This window comes from Colossoma macropomum, unplaced genomic scaffold, assembly GCF_904425465.1.
Source record: "Colossoma macropomum unplaced genomic scaffold, Colossoma_macropomum, whole genome shotgun sequence".
Lineage (NCBI taxonomy): Eukaryota > Metazoa > Chordata > Actinopteri > Characiformes > Serrasalmidae > Colossoma > Colossoma macropomum.
Window position 1 is genome coordinate 23402212 of NW_023494789.1, and position 17703 is coordinate 23419914.

The 17703-nt window shown below is 40.8% G+C and overlaps 2 protein-coding genes across 2 annotated transcripts in view; both read right to left on the reverse strand.

Annotated features, from left to right (window-relative positions):
- Window positions 1–3109, reverse strand: part of usp43a (ubiquitin specific peptidase 43a) — a 60730-nt gene extending 57621 nt beyond the window's left edge. Inside the window, exon 1 of the mRNA XM_036570598.1 lies at window positions 2038–3109. Within this exon, the coding sequence (XP_036426491.1) occupies window positions 2038–2682 (645 nt within the window). The 5' untranslated portion in view covers window positions 2683–3109. The remainder of the gene's footprint in view (window positions 1–2037) is intronic.
- A 735-nt stretch (window positions 3110–3844) lies between these two features.
- Window positions 3845–17356, reverse strand: cfap52 (cilia and flagella associated protein 52). The gene is made up of 14 exons (XM_036569563.1): window positions 17177–17356; window positions 15618–15817; window positions 14422–14558; window positions 12943–13071; window positions 12409–12508; window positions 10962–11078; window positions 10774–10874; window positions 10481–10651; window positions 10176–10324; window positions 9141–9286; window positions 7852–8003; window positions 7515–7617; window positions 5614–5725; window positions 3845–4353 (listed from the first exon to the last, which is right to left on the reverse strand). Exons 1-14 carry the CDS (start codon window positions 17235–17237, stop codon window positions 4178–4180), a joined length of 1854 nt encoding a protein of 617 aa, XP_036425456.1. The 5' UTR covers window positions 17238–17356; the 3' UTR covers window positions 3845–4177.
- Between the last annotated feature and the right edge of the window lie 347 nt (window positions 17357–17703).

The following is a 17703-nucleotide window of genomic DNA, read 5'->3' on the forward strand; positions in this document are numbered from 1 at the left end:
AGAGAGAAGAGAGACAGAGTGAAGGGGGAAAGAGTGAAAAGAGAGAAAAAAGGAGGAGAGAGAAAGAATGAAGAAAGAGAGGGGTAGAGACAGAGAAACAAAGAGAGTGAAAAAAAGATATAAAAAAGAGAGAAAGAGTGAAGAGAGTGAAAAAAAGAGATAAAAAAGAGAGAAAGAGTGAAGAGAGTGAAGAGAGAGAGAGCAAGAGAGAAAGATTGAAAAGAGAAATAAAGACAGACAGACAGACAGAGAGAGTGACGGAAAGATGGAGAAAGAGAGAAAGAATGGAGATGGTTAGTGAGAGAGACTGAAAAGAGAGAAAGTGAAAAGCGACAGAGTGAAGGAAAGAAAGCGTGGAAAGAGAGAAAGAGGGAGACGAGAGAGAGAAAAAGTGAAGAGAAAGAGAGAAAGACTGAAACGAGAAATAAAGACAGACAGATGACAGAGAGAGAGAGGGAGTTTGGGAGAGAGAGCAGGTTCATTTGTCTGCTGTCTCTCTTGTCCCGTTTCCAGCGGTGGACCAGATGATGCTGGTGGGAAGAACACACATCATCTCTCTCTCTCTCTCTCTCTCTCTCTCTCTCTCTCTCTCTCTCACTGATAAAGCAGCTCTCCCTGTGTCTGCACTCCTCCTTTCTCTCCAGGTATGCAGTTAGCGTGATGGTAATTGGTGGGGTACAAGTTTTCATTTCTCTTTAGCTTGATTACATTTGGGTAACTATCTGAACTATCGCTTTAATGAGCTACTGATTAATCTAAAGCTCAGTGAGAGAGCAGAGCTCAGTGTGTGTTCAAGGTGGAGTGTGTGTCAGCCAAACTAACACACACACACACACACACACACACTGAGCTTCCTTTCAGCTCCACAATACGGTGTAAATCTCAGACATGTTTACAGGAGCGCTGAGGCGGCACGTCTGATAAACAACCGATAAAAACTACAGACACTGAAACTCAGACACTTAGATTTATTTATTACAGCAAAACAAAAACACTGTTACGAGAGCAAACGACAGACACACAGATAACAATACTACACCCCTCTCTCTCTCTCTCTCTCTCTCTCAATGTCTCTCTTACTTCTCTCTTTCTCCACTCTCTCTTCTTCTCTCCCCTCCTCTTTTTCCCTTGCTCTCTTTTCTTTTTCTTTCTCTCTCTCTACCTCTCTTTTTTCATTATCTCACCCCTCTTTCTCTTCCCCTCTCTCTTCTCTCTTTTTTCCCTCTCCCTTCCTCCCTCCTCTCTCACTTCTTTCTCTCTCTACCGCTTTTTCTCTCTCCCTCTTTTTTCTCTCCGTGTCTCTCTTTCTCTCTCTCTCACTTCTCCCTCTCTCCTCCTCTCTTTTTTCTCTGTCTCCCTTTCTTTTGTCCTCTCACTCTCTCTCTCTCTCTATCTCTCTGAGTTTCTAATGTAAGGGTCCTGTGTTGTCGACGCTTCCTCTGCAGTCCTTCTACAGTCATTATGTTGTAAATATAAACTCTCTCTGAGCTCAAATTCCATGTTGTTGTTGATTCTCTAAGTGTGAATAAGTGAAATTGTTTTCAGAGCCTCAGCACGCCTCCTGAAGCAGCTCTGCTCACCTGTGGCTCAGGCTCCGCCCACCTGCACACTCACACCAAACACGGAAATGCCACCTGGTCAAAGGTGTGTTTATGAGCTTTACGAGAAACTGCTGCATAGGTTCCAGCCCACAGTTTACTTACAGCACCATATTTCATAACAGAACTCATATTCAGTACTGAATAATTCATAGCAGATACTGAATGATCCTTAGTAGTTACTGAGTAACTTATAGTAGATACTAATTCATTGATAGTAGAGACTGAATAATTCATAGTAGAGACTGAATAATTCATAGTAGATATCGCATAATTCATAGTAGGTACTGAATAACTTGTAGTAGATACTAAATAATACATATTCGATATTGAATAATTCATAGTGGACACTAAATAATTCATAGTAGATACTGAATAATTCACTGGATAATTCATAGAGGATTTATGGAGTGATATATGTGCTGTAGTCTTTACTCACCTTGAAGTCCACTGATAGTTGCGGTGTGTATTGGTGAGTCCACAGCGCTCTGACCAGCAGGGCCAGCTGTTCCGTGACCTCCCCCTGACCCCGCGGACCCCGCTGTCCCGCGTCCCTCCTCGCGACCCCGCTGCCTGGCCACTCCCTCAGCTCGCTCTTGTACTGACCCAGGCCCAGGTGTTCTGCCAGCAGGTCCGTGTTGCTGAGGCACTGCACCACAGCGTTCATGAAGCACGTATTCCCATGATTCCTCAGCCCCTGCACCCCGGGGGGCTTCTCGCCACCCCCCCAGCTCAGCGCGGGGGGGCAGGACCGCGTGCTGCTCCGTTTCAGCGCGTTTTCATTTGCGCGTCCCAGTGCGCGCCTTGCGCTTTCTCCAAACCCTCCATCGTCCTCATCCTCCTCCTCCTCCTCTTCTTCTTCTCCTCCCTCCTCCTGCTTTTTCTGCCCGTCTCCGAACTGCGTCCCGAAGCCCCCCAGACTTCTGAACACTCTGCTCATGAACCTGCTGACGGATTTGAAAGACTTGCCCCTGAAGAGTCTGCGCGCTCTGCGCTTGTTCTCCTTGTTGCGCTTGGTTTTGCGCTTGGCGCGTTTGGAGCTCTTCCCAGCTCCTGGACTCTCATTCGCCTCCATGTTCACCATTTTCAAAAGAGTTCGGACTCACCTTGACCTCTCACCTTCACCGCCGCAGCGGGCACTGCCAGGGGCGGCCAGGTGCCAATCAAACATCCACGTGACTCACACAACAACGCGCCGCGCAGGTGAAGTTCACCGCAGCGCTGTCTTCCTCATCCGAGCCGTCTGTGATCCTGTGTGAACGAATTTAGCATTACAGCTCTCTCTCTCTCTCTCTCTCTCTCCGTTTTTCCTTCTTCTCTCGGTCTCGCGCGCGCTGCTGTCCCTCTCTCGTGACCTCACGCTCTCTTAAACCCCCTCTAACTCCCTAAATGTCCCAGTTTGTGGTGGAACTGTGTGAGAACACCTGCTACTCCTCTGAACTCCCTCCGCACACTGGACTGGCCTGTTTTCTCTCAGACCACTTTCGGTTCTGTTGGCTGCTGGTCAGTGTTACCCAGGCGCCCCCTGCTGGAGAACAGGCGATATTTACCTGCTCAGGTGAGTTTACATCTCTCACCTGATCTCCAACACAAACAACAGCTGACGCACGAGGCCAGAGCGCACAACTGAACTCCCGCTGTACAGAGAGGTGGGCGATATGGCGACAATATAATAACGCGATACTTAAATACATTTTCACAGTACACAATACGTCACAGCATTTATTTTTTCAGACATCTGATAAGAGAAAAAAGAGCCTACATTTTAAAAATACTATCAAAAACTGTGAACACAGTTATAATAATATATAGTACTTATAATAAAAGACACAACAACGTTAATAGAAACATCTGATAATTCCACTTTATTTGTTATTGAACAGCACAGGAGACTCATCTGTCTAAAGACTTTTTTACAATGAAGATGAGCAGAGTGGACGGTTTGGTTTCGTGTAGCTGCTGATAAAGGGGAATGCCACCAGATTGTCAAAATTTCTACATACTTAAATGGTAAAGATGTAAACAGACTCATTCATAGTGGTTTGGTGTGAAATGCTCCGTTATAGAGTAACATACCGACTCAGAATTGTTCTCAGTGGTGGTGATAGGAACCAGATGTCCACCTCTAAAAGCTCCCTCACAGAAAGTTATTACGTGAAATTGTTATGAATACACTGCCTGATGACTGAAGCATTGTTTTACCATAGTTTTAAGGAGATTTTGGCCTTAAAATCTATTCATGGTGGAGGGATACATAATATGCAGGGTGCTGTTTACATCTCACACACTAAGTTATGCAGGAATTTTGAATTGGTGGAACTGCCTTTTAACTGGCCATGAAACAGGTTAGGCATGCAGTAAGTTGCCATAGTTGTCCAAAAGTGATCCAGTCTTGGGACAGGGTTAGATCGAGCTTAAAGTTAGCTGGATAAGTAAAGATTTTATTCCAAAATAATAACAATAACTATAAGAATAATTCTGTGTTCAGAAAGACACTTTAATGCAGGGCCGAGCGTGTTAGTGGGAGTGTCCTGCCTCAGTGGGGTGCTGCAGCAGCAGCGTGAGTGGTCTGGAGTGAGTTATGAGGAGTGAGGGTATCTCCATCTCAGGATGGCTCCGTCGGTACTGGTGCTGATGATGAATCTGTTATTGGGACAGATCCGAACGCTGCTGATACTGCCGCTGTGGCCGACGCCCACGTGAGTGACATCACCATCAAAATAATGCCACACCTTAATCAGCTTCTCATCTCCACCTGAGAAAGAGAAAAAGGAACGTAAGAAACATTGGAAACCCGCAAATACAGTTGAAATGTTGAACAAAAATAATTTTCATTAAATACGGCTCCACTGTGTCTGTGTGTCAAAATATCGTGACATGTATCGTGAATTGTGATGTGATATAGTGATATTTTTGCCATATCGTCCAGCCCTACTTCCCTGCATGAAGTTTTCAAAGTAAAGACAAAATTATAAAAATGTTTTGTCCCACTCCCGCCCGCACAGCTCCATCAAGGAGAACTGACATCCAATATCTGACAGTCTATTTACAAACACATTATCCTCTGCTGAAATGACACAGCAGTCATGGTCATCAGGCTCACTGTGAGTAACATCACCAAGCACTGTTCATTCCCAGTAAACACAAAGCAGGAATTAAACCATAGAGCAGTTATTTTTGGTGTTTTGCTGGGCAGCTATGGCTGTTGGACTGAAGGCTCCGTCTCTGTGAGCTATAAGAATCTGCGTGTTGTTCACATGATTGGCTGCTTCACAGCTCTTTAGAAAGACTTCATTCATTTGAACTGTTTTACTGTTATTATTTTAAATCGTGTATATATATATATATATATATATATATATATATAGATGTGTGTGTGTGTTAGTGAATGTTCTATTATATTTAGGCTAGCCATTAATTTGCACAACTTCTCTTAATGCATGCTTCGTCCCGCTCCCCCCCTGCAGTGGGGTGGTTTCCTGCCCACTTCCATGCACAACACTGAAAATTAGTCCCACGCCATAAGATATCGTAGTGGGTCCCTGGAGACTGCAGACCTCTAGTCTACACAGTCTAGCTATTGTTTTCTTTCACTATAAGGCAGAAGCGTTGGTTTTGGTGTAATGACGACTGGACTTTGGTCAACACTAGGCTGTAACTTGATGTTATGATACTGTGGGACGAAGCACATTTGGAAAATGTGACTGTTTTCACAAGCCTACCCAAAAATGACTCAAGAAAAAAGTAGCAGAACAGCACTGATAAACATCAAACACAAGTTCATTTCACATTTTACTTATATAGATTTAATGGAATAAAACTTTTAACATGATTTAGTGACTTTATCAGGTTTGATATCAGATAACTAGCCCTTCACAAACACTGTTTTCCAGCTGAACTGAAAAGTCTGTGCTGAATCAGATGAAATACAGTCACTATTTACTGATATAAATACACACGTTCAGGCTCGGCTCTTACAGGCTTCTTAACATGAAATCTCCTTTTTTTCACTCACCGGTGACAAAGTGACCACCCTCCTGGCTGATGTCCATGCCATTGATGGCTCCAGTCAGCGAGCCCTCCAGCTCTCTGATGGCCGAACCATCATACACCTCCCAGTAACCAATCTGGGCAGAAATTCAAAGTTCAAATACAGAACTCTACGTCTGGGACAATGATATATAAAGCTGTTTATCTGCACATTAAGCATTTCTTAAAAAAACATTATAATAAATACAAGCAAACAAACAATACAATGTGATTGTTCTGTATGTGTGTTAGTGTAACCATTTCCCACTTGTTTCTCCTGGAGGACGTCCAGTTACCATCCAATACCTAGCATATCTGATAAATACTTCATTAAATTAAATCAGGTGACTTTGTGTTCCTCTATTCTACTGACAAAAAAAAAACACAGCGCAGATAGTAGCTTTCTTGGCTGGGACTTTTGCACAGTTGTCTGAGACACTGTTTTACGATAGTTTTCAGAACTTAAAATCCATTCATGGTGGAGGGATACATAATATGCAGGGAGCTGTGAGGCAAAACAGTCCCCAAAGAAAACTTATTATTTCAGATTTTCCCATCATCAACATTCCATATAAAACTCAGAAAACACATGTAGGTTCACTGGTGGTTTTGTACAGTAAATAAAATGTCTATATTTGTGTTGTAGTCATGGCGACGCCTGGTTCCTATCACCTACCTGTGACTTTTGCACAATACTGTATGTAAACAGGGCCAAAGGTCCTTAAGTATCAACCAGTGCCACTACAGGGATACATTTCCCACAATGCCATTGACCAGAGGTGGGAACAAATCACTAAGCCGCAAGTAACAAGTAAGTCTCAATTCTTGATGCTTGAGTCCCAGGTCAAGACAGTCAAGGCTTGATTCAAGTCCCGAGTCAGTACAGGTGAGTCTTAAGTCGAGTCAAGTCAGTCTGCATTCTTCAGCTGATTTAAGGCCATTTCCACACTGAACACCAAAAATGATGGTAACAGTAATACAGTCTTTTATTAACAGAACGTAAGTAGCGTGTGGCTGTATATTATGTTGTTCTTCTTATTTAAATGTTTCCGTTCCACCTTAAATGGCGTAGCGGTTACATTCTGGTGCCTAACTCTGCACTATTTAAGGTGGAACAGGAAATTTGAATATAAAGCTGGCGAAGAAAAAGTCAACCTCAGTGTTGTGTTGAATGTTGCGCTTGTTTTAACTGCAGAAGCTTGTATTATAGATAGATAAACAGGGAGAGCTGTGTTTCTTTTGTTTTGCTACTATGAGAAAAATGGTCAGTTCGCCTAATGAGTTTCTCCAATAAGAGTTTAAGCTCTGAGGGCTTATTGATGCTGCTCAAGGCTCAAGTCCGAGTCAGATTCCAAGTTACTGGTGTTTGAGTCAAAATCGAATTGTAAGTCTTTCTCACTTTTGTCGAGTCGAGTCTCAAGTCATCAAATTCGTGACTCGAGTCCACACCTCAGCTTCTTACTGCAAAACTGTTCCACTGTATTACTGTTACTTTTCAGTGAAGTCAGTAAAAATGCTCTGTTTATTTTTATCTTTAACACTCAGCCTCATCTTCATCAGAGTACCTTCCTCGGTATGAAGAGCAGGTGTTAAATAGTGATTTGACAGTTTTCTTTTCCAAACTGTTGTTAAAAGCTTATATTGAAGCTCCTTTGGTCCAAATGTGGTTTAAAAACCTGAAAGGTTTGAGTGCTGATGAGTGATGTCGCAACAAGGGGACAGAGAGCAAGTGAGATAGATAGAGAGAGAGAGCAGAATAAGAGTGTGAGAGAGATAGAATAGAGAGAGAGAAGTGCTATAGCAGTAACAGATGGGCTCTGTGGTGAAGAACAGCAGGACGGCGGGAAAGATCACTGTTACACACGGTCACAGTCACGCGGTCAGTACCTTCCTGTCCGTTCCGCTGGTGATGATCTGATATTCTTCAGGATGATAGCAGACTCTCCGGAACAGTGTGTTAGCTAGAACCATCTGATTCCTCACAAACCGACTATAGAGAGAGAGAAAGAAGGAGAGAAAGAAAGAGAGGAGCAGACACAGTGAGCAAAGAAGAAAACAAAGTGAGGCAGATACAGACATTAAGCCTTAACAGGCACTGTAAACTGGATGATGGTGCCCTCTTGTGGCTGTTAATGTGACATATTTCCAGCAGTGCGCCACAAGAGAATGTTATGTGCTCCTAACAACAGTATTAAAAAAGAAATAAATTGCTCTAAAAACTCACAGCAGGTCCCAGATGATGCAGGCCCCATCTGAGCTGGCCGTCACGCACTCCTGATCATTACTTTTGATCTTAATAGCGTTCACTGAAGCTTTGTGCTCCTTCATAGTGGCCACCAGCTTGTAAGAGTCCTGCAGGATCTCCCACACACGCACCTGCACACACACACACACACACGCACGCACGCACGCACGCACGCACACACACACACACAGTATCATATACAATACTGCAATAAGTTTGTTGTTGAGTTTATTTTTTCCCTTTCTTCTTTTTATTTGATTTTATTATTTTTTCCAATCATTTCATTTTATTTGACTGAATAAAATCTTAATTTTCTTCTCTGATCTCAGTTGTATTACTGTTTTCCTTATTTCTTATTTTTTATTTTAATGTATTATTATGTATTAAATGTATTAATTGCTTTTAACTTCTATATGTTTTTTTTTATTTTATCGTTCCTCTTCTTCATTAACTCTTGCGTTTCCCATTTATCTTCTTTGATTTTACTGGTAATTTGTTCGTGTAGTTTTGTTGATTTTAGTTTAAACTGATTAAATCACACTTTAATTCTTTTTCAGCCCCTTTGTGCTGTAAATGCCCCTCAATGTATTTCCAAGTGAAAATAAAGGTTGACTGATGGAATAATGTAATCATTGCTTAACTGTGTGTGAACTAAGACCCTCAAAATAAACAATGAGAAAACTCTATATCCCCCCATACATTCACAGCAGTTCATCTATCCAAACTTTTATTCACTTATTTTATTATTTGTATAGTTTTTATTTTATTCACAGATCTAATCTAAAACATACTGGAGATGACAATAAAATGTATATATTCAGCTTATTGTACTGTTGTTTGCTGAGCTACTTTGTGGTCTAAAATAAATGTGTCAGTGTTTGAGCCACTTTTCACTAATCATATTTATTGTGAGGATGTTATGTGTATTTTTCAGTGACTGGATCAGCCTTCAGGCGCCGAGAGCATTTACTAAACTGGGAAAATTCACTTTCAGCTGTGGTGAACCAGTGGGCTGGAATTCACTACAGGATGTTTTAGTTGTTGTTTTACATTTATTATTCTCGTTATTTATTTTATTATAAATTTTATTATAATGATGAACAGGAGCATGCAGTATTCACTATATACTAGTGCAGTGGTCTGTATACAGTACACAGCATGCTATTTCAAATACAGCCAAAGTTACAGTGCACTGGGCCTATTCTTACACTGAGACACCTTAGAAAATAGCTGATTCCCTGAGCAGCACCCTGACTGCTGTGACTGACCTGTCCCTCTCCTCCTCCACTGATGAGCCGTTTACTGTCTCCACTGCTCACAATAGCGGTCACTCCCATGCTGTGGGCATTGTGGATGATCAGCTTCAGGCGGCCGCTCTCAGGAGTAAACACACGGATTTTCCCATCATTCCACGCTACGGCACAAAAACATACATTTTATTATGAATACACACACACACACACACACACACACACACACACACACACACACACACACATCTTCTAAACCGCTTATCCTTCTGGGTCACGGAGGGTGCTGGAGCCTATCCCAGCTGTCATTGGATCGAAGGCCAATATACATGTAGCATTAAACATCACTAAATTATACAGATGAACAGAGGATAAACTCTGTTAGGTATATATATTTAAAGGTGCAGTGTGTAAGATTTAGGGGGATCTATTAGCAGAAATGGAATTTAGTAATAAAACCATGTTTTCATTAGTGAAAAGCGTTGTGTTTTCATTAGCTTAGAATGAGCGCTTCATATCTAAATAGGTTCCTCTTCCCACAAAGGCCGTCATGTTCAAGGTGGCACTGTAGCTCCTGTTGGAAGATGTAGAAAGAAGAAGAATCAGTGGTTGCTGCCGGTGCTGGCTGACCATTTTGTGATGTGAGCAGTTTGAGAACCCAAATTTCCACAAATGGCGGATCAGACTTAGTATTTAGCACAAGAAAAAGTGAGGGAGGATGAATCTTCACCAAAAACATGAAGAAGCAAAACAAAATCGGGACAGGCAACGGCAGAAAACCTGACGGCCACCGTAGGTTCTACTATTCACTTGGAAAGGGAGGGGTGAGGGAGAGGGACACAGCTGGTTGCAATCTGCAAACTCACCACTAGATGCCACTTAATCTTACACAGTGCACTTTTAAATGAGTTGGTCTTTATGACAACACAAAAAGAGTTTCAAACCATTCAAACAGGCTGTTTTTGTAGTTGGTCTGCATATATGGTCTGTATCTAACATTTTCTTTCATGTTAACTTTACTTCTATTCAATGTTTTAATCCTGTAATGCGCACCACTGTAGATGCTGTGGCCGTCCCGAGTGAGGCCCAGAGCGTTACAGGTCATGTTGGGCACTTTAATCCGCAGGAGCTCCTTACAGGAATCGGTGTGCCAAACCCGGATATCATCCTGGGAGCAGGTGGCAAAAAGCTCCGAACTACCACTGAGACAGAGAGAAAGAGACATATACAGAGAGAAAGAGAGAGAGAAACAAACTTAGACTGCTTATGTCTCCCTCTAGTGGTGTTGATGAAATCTCAAGATTTTTACAGCTCCAGGATTTTGTTAGTCGTTTCTCTCGTCTGTCTGTCTGTCTTACTGAGGAAAGGCTGTATCCCAGACTGCACTGCTGTGGTTGGTGGAGATCAGTTCAGGTTTGAAATCGGTGTATCCAAAGCAGTAGATTTGAGCAGCGTCGGTGCCCACAAACACCTGCTGACCTTCACCTCGCAGAGCCACGGACGACACGCCGCCCTCCAGCTCCACTCGTCTCAAACACAACACATCAGCATTTATACACTCATTCTGAACCAAATTACATTTCTAAACTACTGACAATGCATTTACGCTAAACTCTGTTTTAAGCAATAAGATCAAATCTCTCTGACTTACTTGATGATTTTGAAGTTATTTGAGGAGCACAGACTGAAAGCTCCATCTCCAGAGCCCACCAACAGATCCCCCGTCTTCAGCATCTTCAGAGCATTCACACCCTGCACACACACACACGCACAGACGTTACACACACTCTCAGCAGCTGTCAGGGTTCAGAGTGAAAGCCACTGGCCGCACAGACCCACCTTACTGAATTTCTGCTTGACCGGCCCACAGCTGCTCAGCAGTCGGCTCTTTAGGTTCACTTTCATTATATCTCCACTGGTGGTGCCGCAGTAGAAGAAACTGTCATCCTCTGGAATCTACAACAACAAATGCACCGCCTTACTGCACTGTATGCACTGTAACCAGTGTGCGGAATACCCCCAGGCAGTTGGGGTGTCCCATGTTGGCCGCTAACTCACTCACCATTGCGATGCTGATGCTTCAATGGCAGCAAAATGTTTGGTTTATCGATTGTTGTTCTTCTGTAAAGTCTCTGTTCTAGTTTGGTGATGCGCTCTTCCTCACATTAACTGAGATCTTACTCATCTCCTCTTCTGTCTTCAGTGTGAGAAATGAAGAACAGTCACTCTTTACACCAAACTCTTGGGAAACTGGTTGAGTTTTCAGGTTTACAGATCTGCTGCAGCACTGCTCTGCAGCACTGCTCTGCCTAGTTAGTTAAGAACACCAAAGAACTCTTGAAGAATCATCTTTTTTAAGAGTGTGCCTTTTGAATTATTAACTATTTACTTAGTGATGTTCGAATAATCGTTTGTGTTTTGAATTGGTCTTAAAGAGGTTATTTGGGTTTTCTCTCATTTGGACTTGGTCTTGGCTTGGTCCCAGCTAGTCATGGTTTTGCACTTGGACTTGTCTTGGACTAGACAAAAGGGATCTTGATTACAGCCCTATCAAGAAAGTATCATTCATCATCTCTGGTAATAAAAGCATGCAATAATTCCATAGTAATTATTTTTGACATGTAGTTCATTGAACCAAGTTGGGAAATTGTGTGGAAAGTGTAGATTCAAAACTTTTGGCCCAATCCCATTTCACCTCTCGCCCCTACCACTCAGCCCTACCCCTCCATTTAGGAGTTCACGTCTAGGGGTAGGGTGTCCTGATTCTTGTTGAGATAGAGGGGTAGGGTGAAGTGTTAGGGCTACATGGCCTCCAAACTGAGATTTTTCAGAATGCGCAAGAGACCAAAGAAACCCACAAATGTTAGTATTTTCTCTGTTCAAAAATTTACAGTAATCATTGTATTATCTTCGTCGTTTCAGTGTATTGTGGTCCTTTTCTTCATAACAAGCATAAAAAGTCATTAGTAGTATGTGATGTCTCGGTAGCTAGCTAGCTAAATTTCCCATTCTACCTTAAATGGTGCAGCAGTTACATTCTATAGTAATACATTCAAGTAATGCTCTTTTTTATTTGAGGGTTGTCCCATTTCATAGGACAGATTTCAACTATCATCGCTTGAAACTCAGTTCCAAGAGGCAAGGTGACTCTTGAAAACAGGGGTAGGGGTAAAAATAAGAAATGGGATTGGGCCTTGGTCTATACCATATTTGAGTGGGTAAATAAAAGAGGACATATTTTATTAGGATAAGTATTTGCTGAATGACGTGTGAATATAACTCTTACCTCGATGCACTTAATGATACGCTTTAGCTGTCCAGTCTGACACTCGGTGGGGCGGATTTTCCTGTTGGGAAGGTCCAGCTCCCACACTCGGAGTGTCCTACTGCAGGGAACAACAGGAGAACAAAATTACACCTCATTTACAACACTTACACTACAGCTTTCTCACTCTTCACAATGCTTTAGCTTTGACTGAAAGTATTTCCCTCAGATCTACTTAGAAACAGCCCAAATTATCACACAATACCAAAAACTGATCAGTGTTTTTTCTGATTTCTGATTCCTAACTGTGACTTTAATTCACAACCCAACCCTGAATATCACTAATGCGCATTAACGGACTCCAAAGTCTGTACGTGTGTCCACATTTCAATTCTTCACTCTCACAGCAACAAAACTCACACAATAGTTTCATAGTTTAATTACTAAATAATTCATAATAGTTTCTTTCTAAAAAGCCTTTAGATTAATACAAAACATAATGAACCTGCAGTTTAAGGGTTAATACAACTAAGTAGTCATTAATCCAAGCCTTACTTTCCAGCTGATATGAAGATGTCGTCGTTGTGGCTGGAGTAACCCACGGTCAGGCAGTGTCCAGCGCTGTGGGCAGATGCAGGGCTTCCACAGATAGCTTCCTTCTTCTCCACATTCCACAGTACGATACTGAAAACACACCAGCAGTGATTCAAAGGGCAACGGCCAGACATTACACAGATATAACACAGCACAGACATTACACAGCACAGACATTACACAGCACTGACATTACACAGAACAGACATTACACAGCACTGACATTACATAGCACGGACATTACACAACACAGACATTACACAGCACAGACATTACACAGCACTGACATTACACAGAACAGACATTACACAGCACTGACATTACACAGCACAGACATTACACAGCACTGACATTACACAGCACAGACATTACGCAGCACTGACATTACACAGCACAGACATTACGCAGCACAGACATTATGAGGCACTGACATTACACAGCACAGACATTACACAGATATAACACAGCACAGACATTACGCAGCACTGACATTACACAGCACAGACATTACACAGCACAGACATTATGCAGCACTGACATTACACAGCACAGACATTACACAGATATAACACAGCACAGACATTACACAGCAAAGACATTGCACAGCACAGACATTACACAGCAAAGACATTGCACAGCACAGATATTACGCAGGACAGACATGACACAGCATACACCTAATACAGATGATACAGCAGAGACATAACGCAACATAGACCTAATACATATATAACACAGCACAGACATAACACAGCACAGACCTAATATAGATATAACACAGTACAGACATAGCACAGATGTAACACAGCACAGATGTAACACAGCATAGACATAGCACAGATATAACACAGCACAGATATAACACAGCATAGAACTAACACAGATATACCACAGCACAGATATAACACAACATAGACATAGCACAGCACACACATAACACAGACATTAAACAGATATAACACAGGGCAGACATGACAGCATAGACATAGAATAGCATGGAAATAACACAGCACAGACATTACCCAGCATAGACATAACACAGCATAGACATAGTGTGACACAGATGTAACACAGCACTGGAAAATGCTGTGCTATGTCTGTGTTATGCCCAAGTTATATCTGAGTTATGTTTAAGCTATGCCACAGCACTGGCATAACTTAGACATAACACAGATAGAAATGGCATAATACATCATAGATATAATACAGACATAACACAGCGTAGACATAGCATAGCATAGGCATAACACAGCACCAGCATTAGACAACATAAACATAACACAGACATAATACAGTATTTGCATAGTAGACATAACACATAATGCACATAACAGACATTTCACAGGCATAACATAACCATAACCAAGATTGTGCCAGTGCTGTTGGTCTATAATTCAGATTGTGGTTTGAAGATGAAATAAACATCCAGTGAAACTGTACCTGCCATCGTCCTGTCCACCCAGAGTCACCAGGTACTTTTCATTTGGGGAGAAGGCCAGCGCCTCCACTTTGGCCTTATGGAGCGTGAGCCGGGCGTAGATTTCCCTTTTGGCATAATCCCAGATTATCACATCAGCCTGGGGAGCAGAAAATGCCATCTTTAAAAACATTCACAGCGTCTAAACACTAAAGCAATCATCTTAACCTTTAAACTTATTATTCAGTTATTAATCTTAGAGGAATAGACTAAACATGTTAATGTTGCTGACAGTGAACGTTAACTAGTAGATAACAATTACAATGATATCATATTTATAATTCTAACTAGAGGCTACTTGCTTGCATTCATATTAAAAACATTAGCATTATTAACTGAACTGTTTAATGAAGGTTTATTATTCAATAGCTATTTTGAATAATTCTGCAACCACAATGAAATGAATATGCAAATTAAATACATTCTTATATTCTAATTCTAATATTCTGTTTATTATATAATCTATTTTGCTTTATGTTGCTTGTAGCTACTACTATGCTACTGTGTATATTCTCTGTACTTATTCTCTTTATTTTCAGACCTTTTCAAAGACATTTATTAAACTTTACAGGGTGTAAAAATGCATGTTTATGCATCAGTTTGAAGGTGGTGATTCAGTTGGAGCAATTTTGTAATGTTCAAATCGATAATAATACTCAACAGAATATGACCTCTAAATAGAAAAATTCTTGGACTATTTTTAAATGGAAAACCCAAAATTAAACATTACTGTATGGTTTTTATTGTCTATATTCCAATACTGTGTAAATAATTCCTCCAATCAGATTTGTGTACTTGTAATTTTACCAAAATTAATCAAATGAAACTGAATCCTGGAGAATTTTAAGATTTCACAAAGAACTGACGGAATCTAATTGTTGTCAGGGATTTGCACCCCTACACCAAAAACAATGATGCTTTGATTTACTTGATTTAAAATGTAAACTGGTTGGACCTGAATAAAATATGTTACATAAAGACAAATTATTCTTAATAATTAAATTACTCTCTAACAGTTTATCCACTTTAAAAAACTGTGTGATAAATATTATTGATGTGTAACTGACTGACACATTTGGATGTAAATAAAAAGCATGTGTTTTTCAGTGCAGTAATATGGTCACAGTATGTGATGTCAGTTCAGCATCAGAGCTCTCACCTTGAAGCCCATAAAGGTGACCTGTCCGGATGCGATGTAGCGTCCACTCTTGGACACGGTCAGGCAGGAGATGTTGTTGGTGTGGCCGTGAAGGAACCCCTGCTTCCCACTTTTCAGGTTCTTGATGATCAGCGTGCAGCCCAGAGGATAAATCAGGTGTTCTCTGTCGGGATGAGCTTGGAGGCCTGATAACACGTGACCTGAGCGCAGAAGAAGAAACATATTGGAACATATTGGATCTACTCACAGCTGAGGTTCTAATAATGACCTGTTATCAAGAACTATTCCCAAAACACTGAGCAATACAAGCACATTGTCCTGGAACTGTTGTAACTTAAGGGAGTACACTCTTAAAAAAGATGGTTTTTCAAGGGTTCTTTAGTGAAGGTTCTGTTTAGAACTATGACTTCTATTGATACAAGCTTAGCATCAACAACAGAAGAACCCTTTTTGGTGATATATAGAACCACCACATTCTCCATTAATCTGAAGAAGCATTTCACCATGCAGAGTCATTTAGGCATGCAAAGGGTACTTTGAGTGTTTATGGTTCTATATAGTAGCATTTTCCTACCAAAGAACCCTTGAAGAACCATCTATTTTAGAGTTCACTCCTTTTATTTTAATGCTTCATTTTACACCAAACACATCCAGAAAGAAATAATAGAGAATAATGATCTTCAGTTCCTCTGCTGATAAATGCTGTTCACATTGATGGAGAACATGCTGAAGATGGTTCTATATAGCACCAAAAAGGGTTCTTCTATTATTACAAGCTTGACACTGTAGCAATAGAAGAACACTTTTTGATGCTATATAGAACCTTTTTCAAAAAGGTTGTAAAAAAACGAACGATCTAAAGAACCATTTCATGATGCAAAGAACCTTTTAATCATGCAAAGGGTTGTTTGACTGTTCATTGTTCTATATAGAATCATTTTCTTTTCTAAACAACCCTTGAAGAATCATTTTTAAGAGTGTAGCAGAAGCCTTTTTGGTGCTATATAAAGACACTTTTTTAAAAAGGTTCTATTTAGAACTATTTTATTTACTAAAGAACCCTTGAAGAACCATAGTTTAAGTGTGTAGTCAACAATAAAGCAGAACAGGAGATGAACCAACAGATTTAAATTAAACCCCCCAAAAAGAGAATTAGGAACTAAATGTTAATGACTGAAATGGAACTGATGAAAAGGTAGTGTTGTAATCACTGATTACTTTAGTAGAAGCAAAAGAATTATCACTTAAAATTACTTAAAGAGGTAAAAAAAAATCCAACAGTTTAAAAAGCAGCTTAGTCAGGTTAACTGGTTACTATCCACCTCTGGAAGGATCGTGGCTGTATGTTAACATTAAATAAATGAATTGTGTTGTCTTTAGGTAACTAGTTTACGTAAAATGGACAAAAATGAATGAATAATGAAAGTACATTTCAATTAATGAAATCTGTTTACACGCATGAGTGAATTTTCTGATTAAAGTAAGTCAGCTGGCGAAGCGCCGTTAGCATAAATTCAGTTTGTAATAGTTTTAAAGGAGTTTGAGCTCCATCGTCTTACCATTAAAGCCAATAACAGCTTCCAGCTGCAGCTTTGGCACCTCTTGCGAGTCTCCAGCCATCTCACTCACAGTACTGTACAAACTGCGGCGAATAAATATCTCAAAAAAACAATAATAAACAGTTCTAGCTAACAATAATACCGTCTCTGAGCGGAGCGCTCTGCGGCTCTACGTAACCAAGCAACCGCGCCGCTCTGTTTGGGGCCGTTGCTAGGAGACCACAGCACACACGCCTCGGTGACGCCCTCTGATTCTGCGCTCTGATTGGTGGAAAGCGAGAACGAGCGAGAACTTTTCTTTACTTGTTTATAAATAAAAGTAAATAAAACAGATATATAACCCGCAAAAACAACAAAATAACTATAATTACACAATCGTTCAAAAGTTTGGATCAACTGCCATATTAATAACGTTGTTTTTATATAAAATAATAATTTATACAATGAAGACTTAAATATTGAAAAATATTCACCAATTTTTTCTAGGCGTTTAACCTTCTTGTTATGTCCCGGGTCAAACTGACCAG